This window comes from Carassius gibelio, chromosome A2, assembly GCF_023724105.1.
Source record: "Carassius gibelio isolate Cgi1373 ecotype wild population from Czech Republic chromosome A2, carGib1.2-hapl.c, whole genome shotgun sequence".
Lineage (NCBI taxonomy): Eukaryota > Metazoa > Chordata > Actinopteri > Cypriniformes > Cyprinidae > Carassius > Carassius gibelio.
Window position 1 is genome coordinate 6762872 of NC_068372.1, and position 16295 is coordinate 6779166.

The 16295-nt window shown below is 35.5% G+C and overlaps 1 protein-coding gene across 6 annotated transcripts; it reads right to left on the reverse strand.

Moving 5' to 3' along the window:
- Window positions 1–2005: 2005 nt before the first annotated feature.
- Window positions 2006–15806, reverse strand: LOC128025349 (uncharacterized protein C1orf21 homolog). 6 transcript variants are annotated; one of them, XM_052611650.1, is made up of 6 exons: window positions 15644–15806; window positions 13960–14059; window positions 12470–12555; window positions 11223–11287; window positions 11076–11136; window positions 2006–8318 (listed from the first exon to the last, which is right to left on the reverse strand). In XM_052611650.1, the coding sequence occupies exons 2-6, from the start codon at window positions 14015–14017 to the stop codon at window positions 8280–8282; spliced, it is 309 nt and encodes a 102-aa protein (XP_052467610.1). In that variant the 5' UTR covers window positions 14018–14059; window positions 15644–15806; the 3' UTR covers window positions 2006–8279. The 6 variants fall into 6 exon arrangements, with proteins under 6 accessions (XP_052467610.1, XP_052467579.1, XP_052467619.1 ...); XM_052611619.1 differs by having other exon boundaries at window positions 13927–14059; window positions 15644–15805; XM_052611659.1 differs by having other exon boundaries at window positions 13960–14056; window positions 15644–15761.
- Window positions 15807–16295: the final 489 nt, after the last annotated feature.

The window sequence follows — 16295 nt, forward strand, 5'->3', positions numbered from 1 at the left end:
AAAATGTAACTGTAATTTCATACACATTGATTTCTTTCCCAAACTGCTTTGACTGCTCTATACTATGAGACACCAATGTTTTCGGAATTAAGGACATATGCTTATTCTGTTTAATTTCTTATTTGGGTTTATTCTTTATTTTTTAAGCTTAAATTTTTTTTTGGCATTGTAAGATACCAGTGTTTCTTGTTATAACTATGCAAAGATTTGATTTCAAAAACAGTATCATAGCGATTAAACTATATCTTGTTATTATTATAAATCAGTTTTTAACCTTAGGAGGATCTCAAAGTTGAAAGAGGTGCTAAATGTATTCCTGTTTATTTTCAGCAAATGTCAGCTCAACAAACATTTCTAACTATTATCAACATATGTGGAAAATTTGATAATTATTATTTTCATAAATTCAGTTTTTGTATTAATATAATTAATATAAATGTATTTTAAATACAAATATTTTGTTAGAATATAAAATTTTATGTAAATTTTAATGCAAAAAAAAAAAAAAATCTAGTGTATATGAAATAACTAAATAAATAATTAAAAATGGTCCCATAATGGTCCTAAAATTTTAGGCTTCAATTGAATTACTGCTTCTTTTATGAAGTAGTGTGACCTGTACATGTTTTGTAAAATTTACTTTATAGTAAAATACTCAAAAGTTCTTTCAAAGCTCTTATTTATAAGTTGATAACCCATTAAACACTTTCATGTTGACTTTAGTATTGAAGTCTTCAAATTCAGACAAACCCTTGAAACAACAATCGTTAATGTGGTTCATAAGTTGGGTTGAATCCATAGAATCCATTTTGCTATGAGCTCAGTCTAATGCATCATACATCACCAGAGATTTGAAAAATAGTTAAATGATTTTTGGCAAAAAAACAAACTATGACTTCAAATCCTTGACAAAAATGTGGATTAAGTGACGTCAACTGCAGTCCATCAATAGATAGTCACAACAGGCTTGTGACATTTTTTGGAGAGAAATAGAGAGCGAGAACTAAAGGAAGAAATGTATTTGTTTGCCATGTCATGTCAGAGCGATATAAATGGGAGTATGTGGTGCGTTCCCTAGGGTTCGGGAGTTCCCAGGGTCCATTTGGCAGATGTGAGTGTGACTGGGGCCAACATGCAACAAGGGGGAAACAGAGAGCCTCAGTGTGGGAGTCAGGATGGAAAACCACAGGGATTTACACCCCCCGTCCCCCACCCACTGACACTTGGACCGGTCCAAACTGACAGAATCTCAGCAGGCAATGGAAGAGGTTGGGCTTGAATCAGTGTTTGAATTAGTCTTGAGCTCCATGACGTCAACAAGCAATAATGTGATCAACAAGCCAATTTTCCAACAGCATTTGTCTAAACTTACAATGCAAGTGAATACTATTATACTACTGCTAGGAATCATTTCCTAAAAAGGCAAGACTCTATTACTATTGCATCGTGGCATTTATTGTAGTCTATTCGGTTATTTTTTCCATTCGTCACTGAGCTTGGCTTCAAATAATAACAAGATAGAAGTCACACTTTAGAAACTTTGAACCCTGTAGAGCCTGACATATTAAATAATAGTCAGAAAAATCTTTTTTTTTTTTTTTTTTAAATGGCAGTTTATTGAAACTTAAAAAATGAAAGAATGTCTGATATATTGATACATAAAAATCCATACAGTTCAGATGTATCAAATAAGATATATCAAATATAGTATGATGTAGGGAGAAATTTGAGCTCATACTTGAGGAGGGAAAAATGCCCCAGTTACTATCATAAACATCGGTTCCCTGAGATAAGGAAATTAATGTTGCATTGAACACTATGGGTAACCTCCTGTTTACAAAGTTTTGATCATGTTGATAATTTAGAGGCCAAAATGAATTTGTGTTTTAAATATAATAAAGTTGAATGATTTATATTTCAAATACTCTCAGGCCATAAGTTAATGGGAACTATCCTACAAGATGAACATGATAACTTATCGGAGCCAAGGACATGGCCAGCCAAGTCAAGTCAAGTCACCTTTATTTATATAGCGCTTTAAACAAAACAGATTGAGTCAAAGCAACTGAACAACATTAATTAGGAAAACAGTGTGTCAATAATGTAAAATGACATTTAAAGGCAGTTCATCATTGAATTCAATTATATTATCATGCAGCTCAGTTCAGTTTAAATAGTATATTTGCAATCAAGTCAACAATATTACTGTAAATGATTATATTACTTGAAATCCTTGACAAAAATGTGGATTAAGTGACGTCAACTGCAGTCCATCAATAGATAGTCACAACAGGCTTGTGACATTTTTTGGAGAGAAATAGAGAGCGACAACTAAAGGAAGAAATGTCCCCAACTAAACAAGCCAGAGATGACAGCGGCAAGAAGCCAAAACTCCATCTGTGACAGAATGGAGAAAAAACCTTGGGAGAAACGAGGCTCAGTCGGGGGCCAGTTCTCCTCTGACCAGACGAAACCAGGAGTTCAATTCCAGGCTGCAGCAAAGTCAGATTGTGCAGAAGAATCAACTGTTTCCTGTGGTCTTGTCCCGGTGGTTGTCATAGACAAGGTCTTTTACAGGGGATCTGTATCTGGGGCTCTAATTGTCCTGGTCTCCGCTGTCTTTCAGGGCTATAGAGGTCCTTTGAAGGTGCTGAACCAGCATCTGGTCTGGATAAATACTGGATCCGGGTGACTGCAGTGACCCTCTGAATTGGATACAGACTGGATCTGGTGGCTACGGTGACCTCGGGATAAGAGAGAAACAGACTAATATTAGCATTGATGCCATTCTTCTAATGATGTAGCAAGTACATCAGGTGTGTTGGGGAAGTCGTGGCCTAATGGTTAGAGAGTCGGACTCCCAATCGAAGAGTTTTTAGGTCCTATAATTAACACCTCTGTTTTTTCAGAATTAAGCAGTAAGAAATTACTCGTCATGCAGATTTTTATATCTACTATGCATTCCTTTAGTTTTTAAAATTGGTATGTTTCGTCGGGCTGCAAAGAAATATAGAGCTGGGTATAATCAGCATAAAAGTGAAAGCTAACACCGTGTTTCCTGGTGATATCTCCCCAAAGGTAACATGTAATGCATAAAGAGTAACGGCCCTAGTACTGAGCCTTGAGGTACTCCATACTGCACTTGTGATCGATATGATACCTCTTCATTCACTGCTACAAATTGATGGCAGTCATATAAACACAATTTAAGACATGATAATGCACTTCCATTAATGCCAAAAAAGTTTTCTAGTCTGTGCAAAAAAATGTTGTGGTCAATAGTGTTGAACGCATTGCTAAGATCCAATAGCACTAATAGAAAGATACAACCACAATCAGATGATAAGAGCAGGAAAGCAGTCTCAGTACTATGATATGGTCTAAATCCTGACTGGAAATCCTCACACATACTATTTTTCTGTAAGAAGGAATATAATTGTGAGGATACTAAATTTTCTTGTATCTTGGACAGAGAAAAAGGAGATTCCAGATCGTTCTATAATGAACTAGTTCTTTGGGGTAAAGTTGTGTTTTTTTGATGAGAGGCTTAATAACAGCCAGTTTGAAGGTTTTGGGGACATATCCTAATGACAATGAGGAATAAATAAGAGGATCTATGTCTTCTGGAAGCACCTCTTTTATGAGCTTGGATGGAATAGGGTCTAACATACATGTTGTTGGTTTAGATGATTTAACAAGTTTATACAATTCTTCCTCTCCTATTGTAGAGAATGAGTGGAACTGTTCCTCAGGGGGTCTATAGTGCACTGTCTGATGTGATACTGTAGCTGACGGCTGAATGGTTGCAATTTTATCTCTAATAGTATCGATCTTGGGCCCCGTCCACACGGAGACGCGTTTCTGTGAATACGCACAAATTTTTTATCGGATAGGCGTTTCATCCACCGCATCCGGCGTTTTCGTAAGGTGAAACCGCTATTTTTTGAAACCGGGTCCCAAAGTGGATACATTTGAAAACGCCGTCTTTGCGTTTTCGTCTGGATGGCTAATCCGTATATTTTCATAAACGATGACGTCATCAGCCCACGTCTCCCCCCTAGTCAGACACCTCTACGTCACGTAACAGCAACAAAAACATGAACAAACACTGAACGATTGTCTTTTTATTAACTAACATTAGCACAGATTAATAAATGTATTATTCCATGTTCGATTGTGTACCACGCGCAAGGTTTATGAGCATAGTCCAAGTTTTCTTCTCTGTTTTTAGTGTATCTCTGTGTCAGAATTACAGCGCCACATACTGGTTTGGCATGTATACTACATCATTTTGCGGTTTCGTGTGGACGTGGATATTTCTTGAGACGAGGAAAAAACAGATCGAATTGGGGTAAGCTCCTTCTCCGTGTGGACGGGGCCTTAGAAGTAAAGTAGTTCATAAAGTCATTACTCCTGTGCTGTTGGGAAATGTCAACACTTGTTGATGCTTTATTTTTTGTAAATTTAGTCACTGTATTTTATAAATACCTTGGGTTATGTTTTTTTTCTTATAAAAGAGATGAAAAGTAATCAGATCCAGCAGTTTTTAATACTTTTCCGTAGGACAAGTTACTTTCCCGCCAAGCAATACAAAATACCTCTAGTTTTGTTTTCCTCCAGCTGTGCTCCCCAATATAGTTCAGAATGTCTATAAATGCTGATCCCAATACATCTCTTTCATTATCAACATGGATATTAAAATCACCAACAATTAAAACCCTATCTGCAGCCAGCACTAACTCTGATATAAAATCAGCAAATTCTTTAATAAACTGTATGGTGCCCTGGTTGCCTGTATACAGTAGCCATTACAAACATCACAGGGGATTTATCATTAACACTTGTTTCTCTGGATAAGGTTATATGAAGCACCAGAGCACATCTAGGTTATGATCAGTGATCATATCATTTACAAAAATTGCTTTCGTAGAAAGGGACCTGATATTCAATAAACCAAGCTTATCATTTGTTTATCCGTATTGCATCTGTTATTTATTTGTTGAACCTCGATTGAATTGATACTCTGCAATTGGTTTGGAAGTTTTTTGTATTTTCTAGTTCTGGGAACAAACACATTCTCTAAAGTGTGATATCTAGGTGAAAGAGTCTCTATGTGCTGAGAATTAACTGACCAGCGCTGAGAGACAGAAGTGCAAGCGGACAAGCAGGCATTTGACACACATATCGTTTTGATATTGCCACAGTTACAGGACAATATGCAGGTGTGCTGCACAGACTGACCACACTGGAACTTCTTACAGCATCATAAGTAAGACCAGCACCAAAATATGGCTCACAACATGTAAACACAAGCCTAGACTGTTCACAGAGACTGAATTTATTTGATCAGAATACGCAGTAATATTGTGAAATATTATTGAAATTGAAAATAACTGCTATTTTAATACTTTGTAAAATGTAAATTATTCCTGTGATGCAAAGCTAAATTTTTAGCATGATTACTCATTCCGTGTCACATAAAAAAAACGTATCACTTTTATATGTGCTGCTTAGTGTTTTCTGTGGAAACTGAACCTTTTTTCAGGATTCTTTGATAAATGGGAAAATAAAAAGACCACTGTGTGGCATCCCCTCTTCTTTTTATAACAGTCTGCAAACGTCTGGGGACTGAATAGACAAGTTGCAAAAGTTTAGAAATAGGAATGTTGTCCCATTCTTGTCTAATACAGACTTCTAGCTGCTCAACTGTCTTATGTCTTCTTTGTCGCATCTTCCTCTTTATGATGCACCAAATGTTTTCAATGGGTGAAAGATCTGGACTGCAGGCTGGCCATGTAAGTATCCGGATCCTCCTTCTACGCAGCCATGAGGTTGTGATTGATGCAGTATGTGGTCTGGCATTGTCATGTTGGAAAATGCAAGGTCTTCCCTGAAAGAGACAATGTCTGGATGGGAACATATGTTGTTCTAGAACTTGGATATACCTTCCAGCATTGATGGTGCCTTTCCAGATGTGTAAGCTGCCCATGCCACACACACTCATGCAACCTCATACCATCAGAGATGCAGGCTTCTGAACTGAGCGCTGATAACAACTTGGGTTGTCCTCTTTAGTCCGGATGACGTCCCAGTTTTACAAAAAGAACTTCAAATTTTGATTCGTTTGACCACAGAACAGTTTTCCACTTTGCCACAGTCCATTTTAAATAAGCCTTGGCCCAGAGAAAATGATTGTGCTTCTGGATCATGTTTAGATATGGCTTCTTTTTTGACCTATAGAGTTTTAGCCAGTAACGGCGAATGGCACGGTGGATTATGTTCACAAACAATGTTTTCTGAAAGTATTCCTGAGCCCGTGTTGTGATTTTCATTACACTAGCATTCCTGTATGTGATGCAATGCCGTCTAAGGGCCCGAAGATCACAGGCATCCAGTATGGTTTTCCGGCCTTGACTCTTACGCACAGAAATGGTTTCAGATGCACTGTAGATGATGATAACTTCAAACTCTTTGCAATTTATCTCTGAGAAACTCCTCTGATTGCTCTTTCTGATATTGCTCCACTATTTTTCACCGCAGCATTGGGGGAATTGGTGATCCTCTTCCCATCTTGACTTCTGAGAGACACTACCACTCTGAGTGGCTCTCTTTATACCCAATCATGTTGCCAATTGACCTAATAAGTTGCAAATTGGTTCTCCAGCTGTTCCTTATACGTACATTTAACTTTTCGGCCTCTTATTGCTACCTGTCCCAACTTTTTTGGAATGTGTAGCTCTCATGAAATCCAAAATGAGCCAATATTTGGCATAACGTTTAAAAATGCCTCAATTTCAACATTTAATATGTTATCTATATTTTACTGTAAATAAAATACGTTTATGAGATTTGTAAACTATTCCATTCCTTTTTTACTCACAATTTATACAGTATCCCCAACTTTTTTGTATATATATATATATATATATATATATATATATATATATATAACCCGATTCCAAAAAAGTTGTGATTCCAAAAATTGTGAGTAAAAAAGAATGGAATAATTCCAAAGAACATAGCTGGACAATCAATGAACCATCAATAAACCAAATGCCTTTGCTTTTCCTTGGTTAACTGGTCATTATGTATTTATTTATTCTTTCACTCAGCATCACACTTGCATTTTTGGCAATATTGTTTGGCCCATCTGTGTACATAGAGAACTTAAGCATACATGTGGGATACGGTTCACTTTAGTGTAAAATTAATGGCTTACTGTTGTCTCTCATTTCAGAAAAGAAAGCACTGTGCGCTTAAGGCTATGGCAAATAACTGTCACACTGTAAAAGGAAGAAGCACTTCCTAGTAATAAAAACGTATCCATGTAAAACTTTCTGAAGGCTGGTTTTTAAACTCGTACTGGTTTTCAACTCAAGAATAGTGACTATAAATGCCAAGCGAACGTATGATATCCACCTGTTGTATAGAATAAAATGAGTTATCTGAAAACTACATGACTTTAAGATACTGTAACTGGTGTCTCTAAACACGGCTAGATGCTGTGATCTATCTCCACTGCCCAACACTTCCTCAAGACCGGCCTTGAAGGAACTGCACTGCCCTCATCAAACAAAAAAATCTAGTGATGATACATACAGCACTGCTGTCCTGAGCAATGTAACATAACTCAAATAAAAAGGTAAAAAAAGACACACAATACACTGTGGGTGAAAAATACTTGCTCACGTTGTTAAAAAAAACAATTGGAATGCTAGAGATGGCCTTGTGTTTGTGTTCGAATGCTTTCACTTCCTGTGTCTTAACAGCATGACCTAGACAAAATCACGTTAAGTCTCTTGGTAAGTAAGTCCTCCTATGGAGATATCATCTCCACCGCTGGTTCACCATGTGTAGTGTCTTTGTCAAAGGAAGAGCGAAATCCAGGAATCTCTGCACGGCTCTCTCCACTGAATGTAGTCTATGAGTAGGAGAAGGCTTATGGGTAGTGTAAGGCAAGGGACTGAGGAACAGTCTGAAAATGGCTTTCCCATTCAAAACTTGGGCCAAATCCCAGTCTCCTTAACCATGGGATTTCCATGCCCCCCTCCCCCATCCTGCTGGTTAAATACGAGTCCTCAAGAGTCTCAAAAACTGACCTGTAAGACATTTGGGAGAATGTGTAGATTGTAAACAGAGTGGATAACAGGGCTGAATGTCACTTGACCCCACGCTCTTGAAGATTAATACTTGTTGGGTAAGGAGGCATGGAAAGTAAGCACAAGGAACTTTGGGACAGGAGTGACTCAATGGTGGCGCGAGTCAAACGTCTCAGCATGCTATGTCATATCCTCATCCTCCGAGCAGTAGTCCCGTCCCTGTAAATATAAAAGTAATTTAAAGAAAAGGCACTTCGAAATAAACAATTCAAATTGTCAGCTATTGTATATAATATTATAATTATATTATTCAATTTTTTTTATTATTTAAAGAAACCAAACCATTGTATATAGTTGATATTTGAGGCTTGATGCTATAAAAAAGCAATTTAAGTTTTGTTCAAGAAGAGTGTTTTCAGTGTGTTCATTTTCATAGAAAAATATGGCACGCAGATGCTTTAAACAGTAGTATAAAGCTATTCAAAACATCATTCAATCTAAATTGTGATAATTGTAATTAATAATTGCAATTACAATTTCAAGGGAATAATCAACAATAATCACGCAACCTTATTTGCCACCATAAGTTGTTCTGTTCTGTGTGATTGCTAGTGTGTTCTGGGAGGCTGTTGGGGCCAATTCAAAAGAGCCCACCTCTAAATATTTATGATATTCTGGTCCATTTGTCAACCAGGCAAAAATTACGATTAAAATGGATAAGAAAAGCATGAACAATGTGATGAACTGCATGCTATAGTGTATTACTCATGGTAAAGCTGAAAGTGTGCTTTTATTTTGATGCAAACAACTAAGCCAAAAGTATACTTTGGTTTTTGTGCAAACCCTTAAGCACAAATTATATTTCAGTTTTTACTAGGGTTGTAACGGTACATGCATTTATCCTGAACGGTCACAGTTCGATTCATGCAGTCAGACGATAAATACAGTCAGTCATAGGCTATCAATCCAGAAGGGGGCGTGTACAGTAATGTAACGCTAACCACAACAGCAGGAATCAGAACAGGTTTTTAATTTTATTTTGGCCCATCTCTATTCCAGAATGGCACATAAACCACATTGCAGTCATTTAAAACAATTGAATTTGTGTGGAATGTTTATAAAGTTTGTAAACAGGAGAAAATACTGTACTTGGCAGATCATGCTCACTTTATGCATTGCTAATGCTAGTCTATATTGCTGCTGTTCTACATGCGCCACCTGTTGTCAGAGAATTAATTTAGCACTTTCATTCAGTCTGTCTGGTATTGTTTTTGGGCAGGTGTCTTATGTAGCATAATTTCACAAATCTGAAGTCAGACGATTCTGTTTTTGCTTGAAATTCTACAATCTAATTCAAATAAAAAAACAGTTCAAGCTACATGTCTGTACAGTCTGTTCAAAATAAATTTTGTTGTACCGAACACCCAAAAAAGAGGTACTCATCGAACTGTGACTTCTGTGTACCGTTATGCCCCTAGATGAGATGTTGTCAGTCTTACTTTTCGATCGTTATTTTTGTAACTTATTAAATAAAAAGTCTCTCACCTAAGAAAAATGAACTATCCTGTCTAGTCAGACTTTATACTGTGCTTGTAGGCGGCGCACACTATTTATCATTTCACTAAAGCACAAGCTACGAGCATGCAAAGTACCAATAAATCACATAACTGGTACTTTGTTTGTTAGCTGGAAAGGATTTGCATGAAGGTTTGATATTCATTCTATTCAGAAGCAGTTTTCTTGTTTCATTAACAGTTCATGTTAGTATTGTGTATTCAGCATGGTAGCTGTTGTTTCAATAACCCAAACAAATTTCATGCTATTTTCACTTTGTGTTTTTTTTTTTTTGTATATGTTTAAATGACTGTGGTGATTCATACCAACTTAATTGTATTAACCAAAACTAGTTTGGGACTCCTATTTAACAGCCTAACTTTATAGGCTGTTTTTTCATTGGTATCAGTCATATTCTTACAATTTGTGTGTATGTTAAGTAAAGAGGGACAATTCTTGTGTGTGTGTGTGATGTGTGTACTTGTTTTTCTATTCTGGTGGGGACTTAAACCTGAATACACACAGACTCATGGGGACTCGTGTCACGGTGGGGACCTAAATTGAGGTCCCCATGGGTAAACAAGCTAAAAAATGAGGTTTCTTGAAAATCGAAAAATGCAGAAAGTTTCCTGTGAGGGTTAGGTTTAGGGGGTTGGTGAAGGGCGATAGAAAATACGGTCTGTACAGTATAAAAACCATTACACCTATGGAGTGTCCCCACAAGGATAGCTGACCAGACGTGTGTGTGTGTGTGTATAAATAATTTTTGTGAAAGATAGTTATAAAAAGATAGATAGTTTTTTTTTTAAACAAATTTTATATATATATATATATATATATATATATATATATATATATATATATATATCGTAAAGTGGGTCATGGCTTGATGATGATGGGAAAATGTGGGTCCCATGGCCAAACCAGTTGAGATACACTGACCTAGAGGACTCTTTCTGTCTTTATATTCAGTTTGCTCCTGCACTGTAGTATGCTCAGATGTCCTCGGACACTCCTGAAGATGAAAATGACAGCATTCGGACAGTGTGCAGACCGCACAGAACGGGGGAAAGCTGAAGTATACTTTGGGCTTAACACAAGTACTCATCAACGCAGCAGTCTCATGTTGTCTTGAGTAGCTGTTTGTTGTTGTTTTTCAGTATCCATTTCTTTATTGACTGTTAAACAATGACCCAGGACTGTGTTTCCACTTTGTGGACAAAGTAATTTGTTCAAAAAACAAAAAAACAGTGCATATGCAAGCTGAGTGTATACAGTATGTGTAGTTAGAAAAATCTGTCTGAATGCATAAAATCACACACACTGTATGAATGTATATCCTAGCCTATACTTTGGGTTTTAAGGACTTGACAAATCCTCTCGCCCTATGAGCACTAGTAATAGAGATGCTACTTCACGCACCTTTTCAATCTTCTCATCCAGCATCCTGAAGAAGTCCTGCTGGCTCTCTGAAGAGTGGACGCTGAGGAACAATCAATACTTGGTGAAAATCTTCCCTCCATTACTGAATACTTGTTACTCAAGAGCAAAAACCAAACAGAAACTCACCTTATCTTATTACTATTCCCGGTGGCATCTTTATGCCTGCCCTTGTGCAAAAATGTGCTCTTTTCCTGTAAGATATGAAGAGGGAAAATGTATGTTACCCAGGACGGTAAAATGATTATTTGGAGATACATAATACTATGTATAATAAAGAGGCATTTCTTCTGATGAGGCAGTGTCTCCTCAAAATATTGGATGAGAAAATAAAAATCATAGTACAAATATATATATACATACTTTTTAATGTTATACTTTGTAATATGGGCTTTGTTTTATTTTTGTACTATGATTTTTATTTTCTCATCCAATATTTTGAGGAGACACTGCCTCATCAGAGGAAATGCCTCTTTATTATACATAGTATTATGTATCTCCAAATAATCATTAATATATATATATATATATATATATATATATATATATATATATATATATATATAAAAAAAATAATCTATATATATATATATATATAATAAAATAAAAGATTTTATGCAAGTAACTCAATCCAACAGCGGCACCCACAGGTAAAGTTACAGCTGAGGCTTGCCTCCTCTGAGCCCATTGACTTTAAATAGACTTTACTGAGGGGTAATTGAGAATGAATGAGGGAAAAGTCACATGAAAGAAGGCAATGCCTCCATCGTAATATGATTGGATAAGACTGGTAATGCTCGTCTGTGATTGGTTCACGCGATAAATCCCGCCTCTAGTGTTCATTCCAGTTCTGTGTTTGTGAATCATTTTGAATGAACAATATAATTGGGTTAATGGGAAGACTAATAAAAAAGTATAACCCATTTGTTACATCAAAACAAGACTTAAAATGTCATGAAAACATGGTCTGTGTGAGTTTTTAGTGAGCAATCAGTTGGGTGAAATGTGATGACCTATCTAAAAAAAAAAAAAAAATTTAAAAAGGTTAAACGTTAATAAGTACACAAAGAACATAAGTTCACAAATAAAATACATTTTTTAAATCATACTGTTCTGAGTAATTATTTTAATGAATGCAAAAAGCTTAAAGACAATTAATACATGGCTTTAACAAATAGAATAGTGATTACATTGCTGTTGATGTAAAAATAAATACAAAATCATAGTGCAAGTAATCTTTATTTAACCAAAAAAAAAAGTGACTGGAACAAGAATATACATTTGTAGAAAAAAAAAATAAAAAAACCCTTGAAGACTTTGCCCTTCTCATTTCTGAACACCACTGGTCTCATGTATACTAATGTATCAATCTTTACCAAGTTCTCTTGGTTTCGTGTGTTCGTGCGCTCCTCTTCTCCATGCATGTACTTCACCTTCTCAACTCCTTTCAGTTTGTACTCATCTACACAGAAAGAGTAAAGTAAACTTAAAATCACCCGGATACTGGATTCTTAATGCATTTTACTTCAGACATTCAAACATATTCAACAATATAACCCTGCATTACCACCAAGACATTTCTTAAAAAAAAAAAAAAAAGCATTTATGAATCATGTACAATAACATATTCATGTTCAATTACACAAATATCTAGTAGCAAGAATGTACTAAGAAAGTAAATATTGTCCATTTTTATTTTATCCTGACTTTACGGTTGCTTATTTAACCCCAGAAGAACAAGACATGACCTGTCATCAATGAAGGGCAGTTAAATCCAGTTTACTCCAGAGGGTCTGTTTTTAATAACTGAAGCACCTGCTAAATCACCACGTACATTAACAGGACTGTAAAAGCTGATTTATTATAAACTGTGTTCCCACTGCTACACCAACAAGAGCTTCAAAATTATACCACTCCTCATGTTCATTTAGACCAATAGCTGTCTTGTACACTACTGTTCAAACGTTTGGGATCAGAAAATGTTTTGTTATTTTTTTTATGTTTTTTTTTTTTTTTTTACATAAAAAACTCATTTATTCATGTGATGCAGTGCTGAATTTTCAGCACCATTACTTCAGTGACACATGATCTTCAGAGATCATTCTAATATGAAGATTAATTATCAGTGTTGAACCTGTTGTGCTGCATTATATTTCTTGGAACTGGTGATAGTTTTTTTCAGGATTCTTTGATGAATAAAGAAAAATAAAAAATAAAAAAATAAAACTCCTATTCAGCAACGATGTGTTAAATTTATAAGAAGTGATAGCAAAGATGTATATTGCTAGAAAATATTTACATTTTATTTTGAATAAATGCTGTTCTTTTTTATTTTTTATAGAATCCTGAAAAAAGTATTTGGTAGAAAATAAAATTATATTTATAATAAAATTATATTTACACAGAATTATATTTTAAAGGATATTAAAATAGAAACCATTATTTTATACTGTAACAACATTTTAAAAGATTACTGTTTTTTTTAATCAAATAAGTGTGACCATGTATGTGTGTGTGTGCGCATGTGTGCATTTATAGTCATATATATATATATATATATTTTATTTTTTGTATGTGTGTAAGTGGCTTTGCAAATATAATTAACTAATAACTAATATTTATGGGAATTATCCATATTGTGTGTATAAGATGATGTTTACATCAGCTACATGTCTACATTTAATACAACTTTGAATTTGTATAATTGTCAATTTTGCATCCAATTCACTCCATATACATTCAATTGTAACACAGGAACCTAATTGTAATTTTCTCTATTAACATCACATTATCTGAAGGTGAATGTCTGTGGACACAAAGCTGGGACACTGACCGGAGAAGGCATCTCCGTTGCTGTAGGCCTTACCCCGGCCCTCGTCATCACTGGGTACAGATGACAACTGCTTGGCTGAGGTGCAGCCCATCGCCTCACTTCCTCTCCTCTCCTTCCTGCATGGCACTCTCTGCTGCAACACACACAGACATGAGCTCACACAGCCAAACTACGAGCACTCGGTACTCAAATCAGACGATCTACATAAACATACAATACTACAGAAGCATGGAGTCTAACATGGAGCTTAGTTTATCTGTATTGATATTCGCTGAACGTCAGTTTCATATCTGGGTGTGTCACATTTTATTTCTTGCTCGTGCTGAGCAGCTGATATGAATTTGGGTTAATGGGAAACTGGCCTCAGCAGTGGATGCCGGTGCGTCTGGACATCAGCCATTAGAAATAGAGACTAGAAATGGTGGCATGAACTGATCAGAAAAACACAGGTTTGTGAAGGTTAAACATGTATGTACTCATGTGTTACCCATAATAACTATGAAAGGTTCCTCCTAAGAAAACTGTTTTTCAGGCAGGTTTCCAAGGCACTGTCATGTCTAATGACCTAAAACCAATTGCCATGAGCTTAACCAGAGACTGTATCTGAGATGGACCACCAGTATTACAATTAACAGGAAAACCTGGAAAAGCCAACAGAGTGATGCAGGAACGAATCCTCAAACCTGGAAATAAGTTACCATTTTTGAAGTCAATGAGTTTTTGATCAAATGCATTAAAACAATGAAGCAGCAAAACACAAAATGTATGTCATTGCCAGAGCTATTGGCCGTAACTGTAGATTCTTCACAGTCAGAACGGCGTTGGAGAATCCGTTTTTTGTTTCGTTAATGCTTAAGCTGTATATTTTCAGTTGTAGCACTATGCGTTTTTACATCAGCCAGTGAATTTAACATAATCTATCACACTACACATTTTACATGGTGTAATCGGACTACTTTTAGATTATTGCTTTTGACCTAACTCTTTTATCACATTGATTAAAATAGGACAATCGTGTGCCATATTGATATAAAAAAAAATACAAAGTAAGAAAATAGATTAAATATGTATTTCCATTCATTGTAATTAACAACAAAGTGCATTCACCGAGACATTACATTACGCCAAAGTTTCCCAAACCGTGGTTTAAAAATTACCTGCAGGGGGTTCATGAGTTTAATAAAAAAACTGAGGATAAAGGGCCCTTGTGTGACGTCATAAGAGCCAATCTAGTAAGGCAGAACTAATCGATATCAGAGGCGAGGAGCGTTACTCACAAAAACACAAGTGAAAACTGTTCCTCTCGCATAAAGACAAAACACGGGCTAACAAAAATGTCCTGAAAGCAAAAAATATTAAAAACACTCACCGTAGAGCACCCATGACGGCTTTTCCTTCCATAACTTAGACTGTATCTTGTAGCAAGCGAGCACTGTGGCCTAGCAGTGAACGTGTCTAATAATAAACACCCCAAGTAAACAATAAACAAACACACAGCTATCTTAACTCTCACTGCAGATCACCCCGATCATTTGGAGTCGCTAACTGCTATTAATACGCATTAAATCAAAGTGGATGTGATTTGTTGGAAACGTTCACCAGAACAGGACAACAACAATGTTCGTAACACAAAGATACGTTTCACTAGAATTCTTTCAAGTATGAACACAGAGTGAGATAAGGGCATAATAAACCATTTTAATGCGGCTAATCTTACCTTCAGTGCAGATGCTGAGTTTAATCGTGCTGTTCTTGAACAGAGAAATCCGCTCAAGCGCGATCAGCTCATTACAGATCAGCCACAGACATGAATAATCGATACACTGAACAGTCGAGGGCATAGCAGTTCATCTGATAACAGATTTACAGATCGCGAAAATATAAAAGGGCTTCATAAATTATCAAAAAAGATATAAGTGAGAAGTTAGGGTCTGTCCTTTTATACAATAGTTTTGAAAGGCATTTGTGAACCAACCGAATTGGAAATAGGTTTAGTAACTAAACTCTTTTGAAAATTAATTTATTATATTCAAACAATTTTTACTTCTAAAAATACAAATACCGTAAACTTTTTAACGTTTTTTAAACTTTTTAAAAACTTTTTTGTTTTTTATTTATTTTATTTTTTAAACTTTTTAAATTGACATTATATATATATATATATATATATATATATATATATATATATATATATATATATATATATATATATATATATATATATATATATATATATATATTTATATATGTATATGTATGTGTGCGTGTGCGTGCGTGTGTGTTATAACGTAACACATTATATAACAAAAGAGATATAAAATATTTTATTAAGTTATTTATAGATTATATATTAGACATTTTTACATCTC

Excerpts from the sequence above, each read along its gene's own strand:
- LOC128025349 (XM_052611619.1), bottom strand. The coding sequence starts at position 14,017 with ATGGGCTGCACCTCAGCCAAGCAGTTGTCATCTGTACCCAGTGATGAC. Across the intron at positions 11,288-12,469 it reads CACGAAACCAAGAGAACTTG|GAAAAGAGCACATTTTTGCA; the intron begins GTAAAGATTGAT and ends CATATCTTACAG. Across the intron at positions 11,137-11,222 it reads GGGAATAGTAATAAGATAAG|CGTCCACTCTTCAGAGAGCC; the intron begins GTGAGTTTCTGT and ends ATTGTTCCTCAG.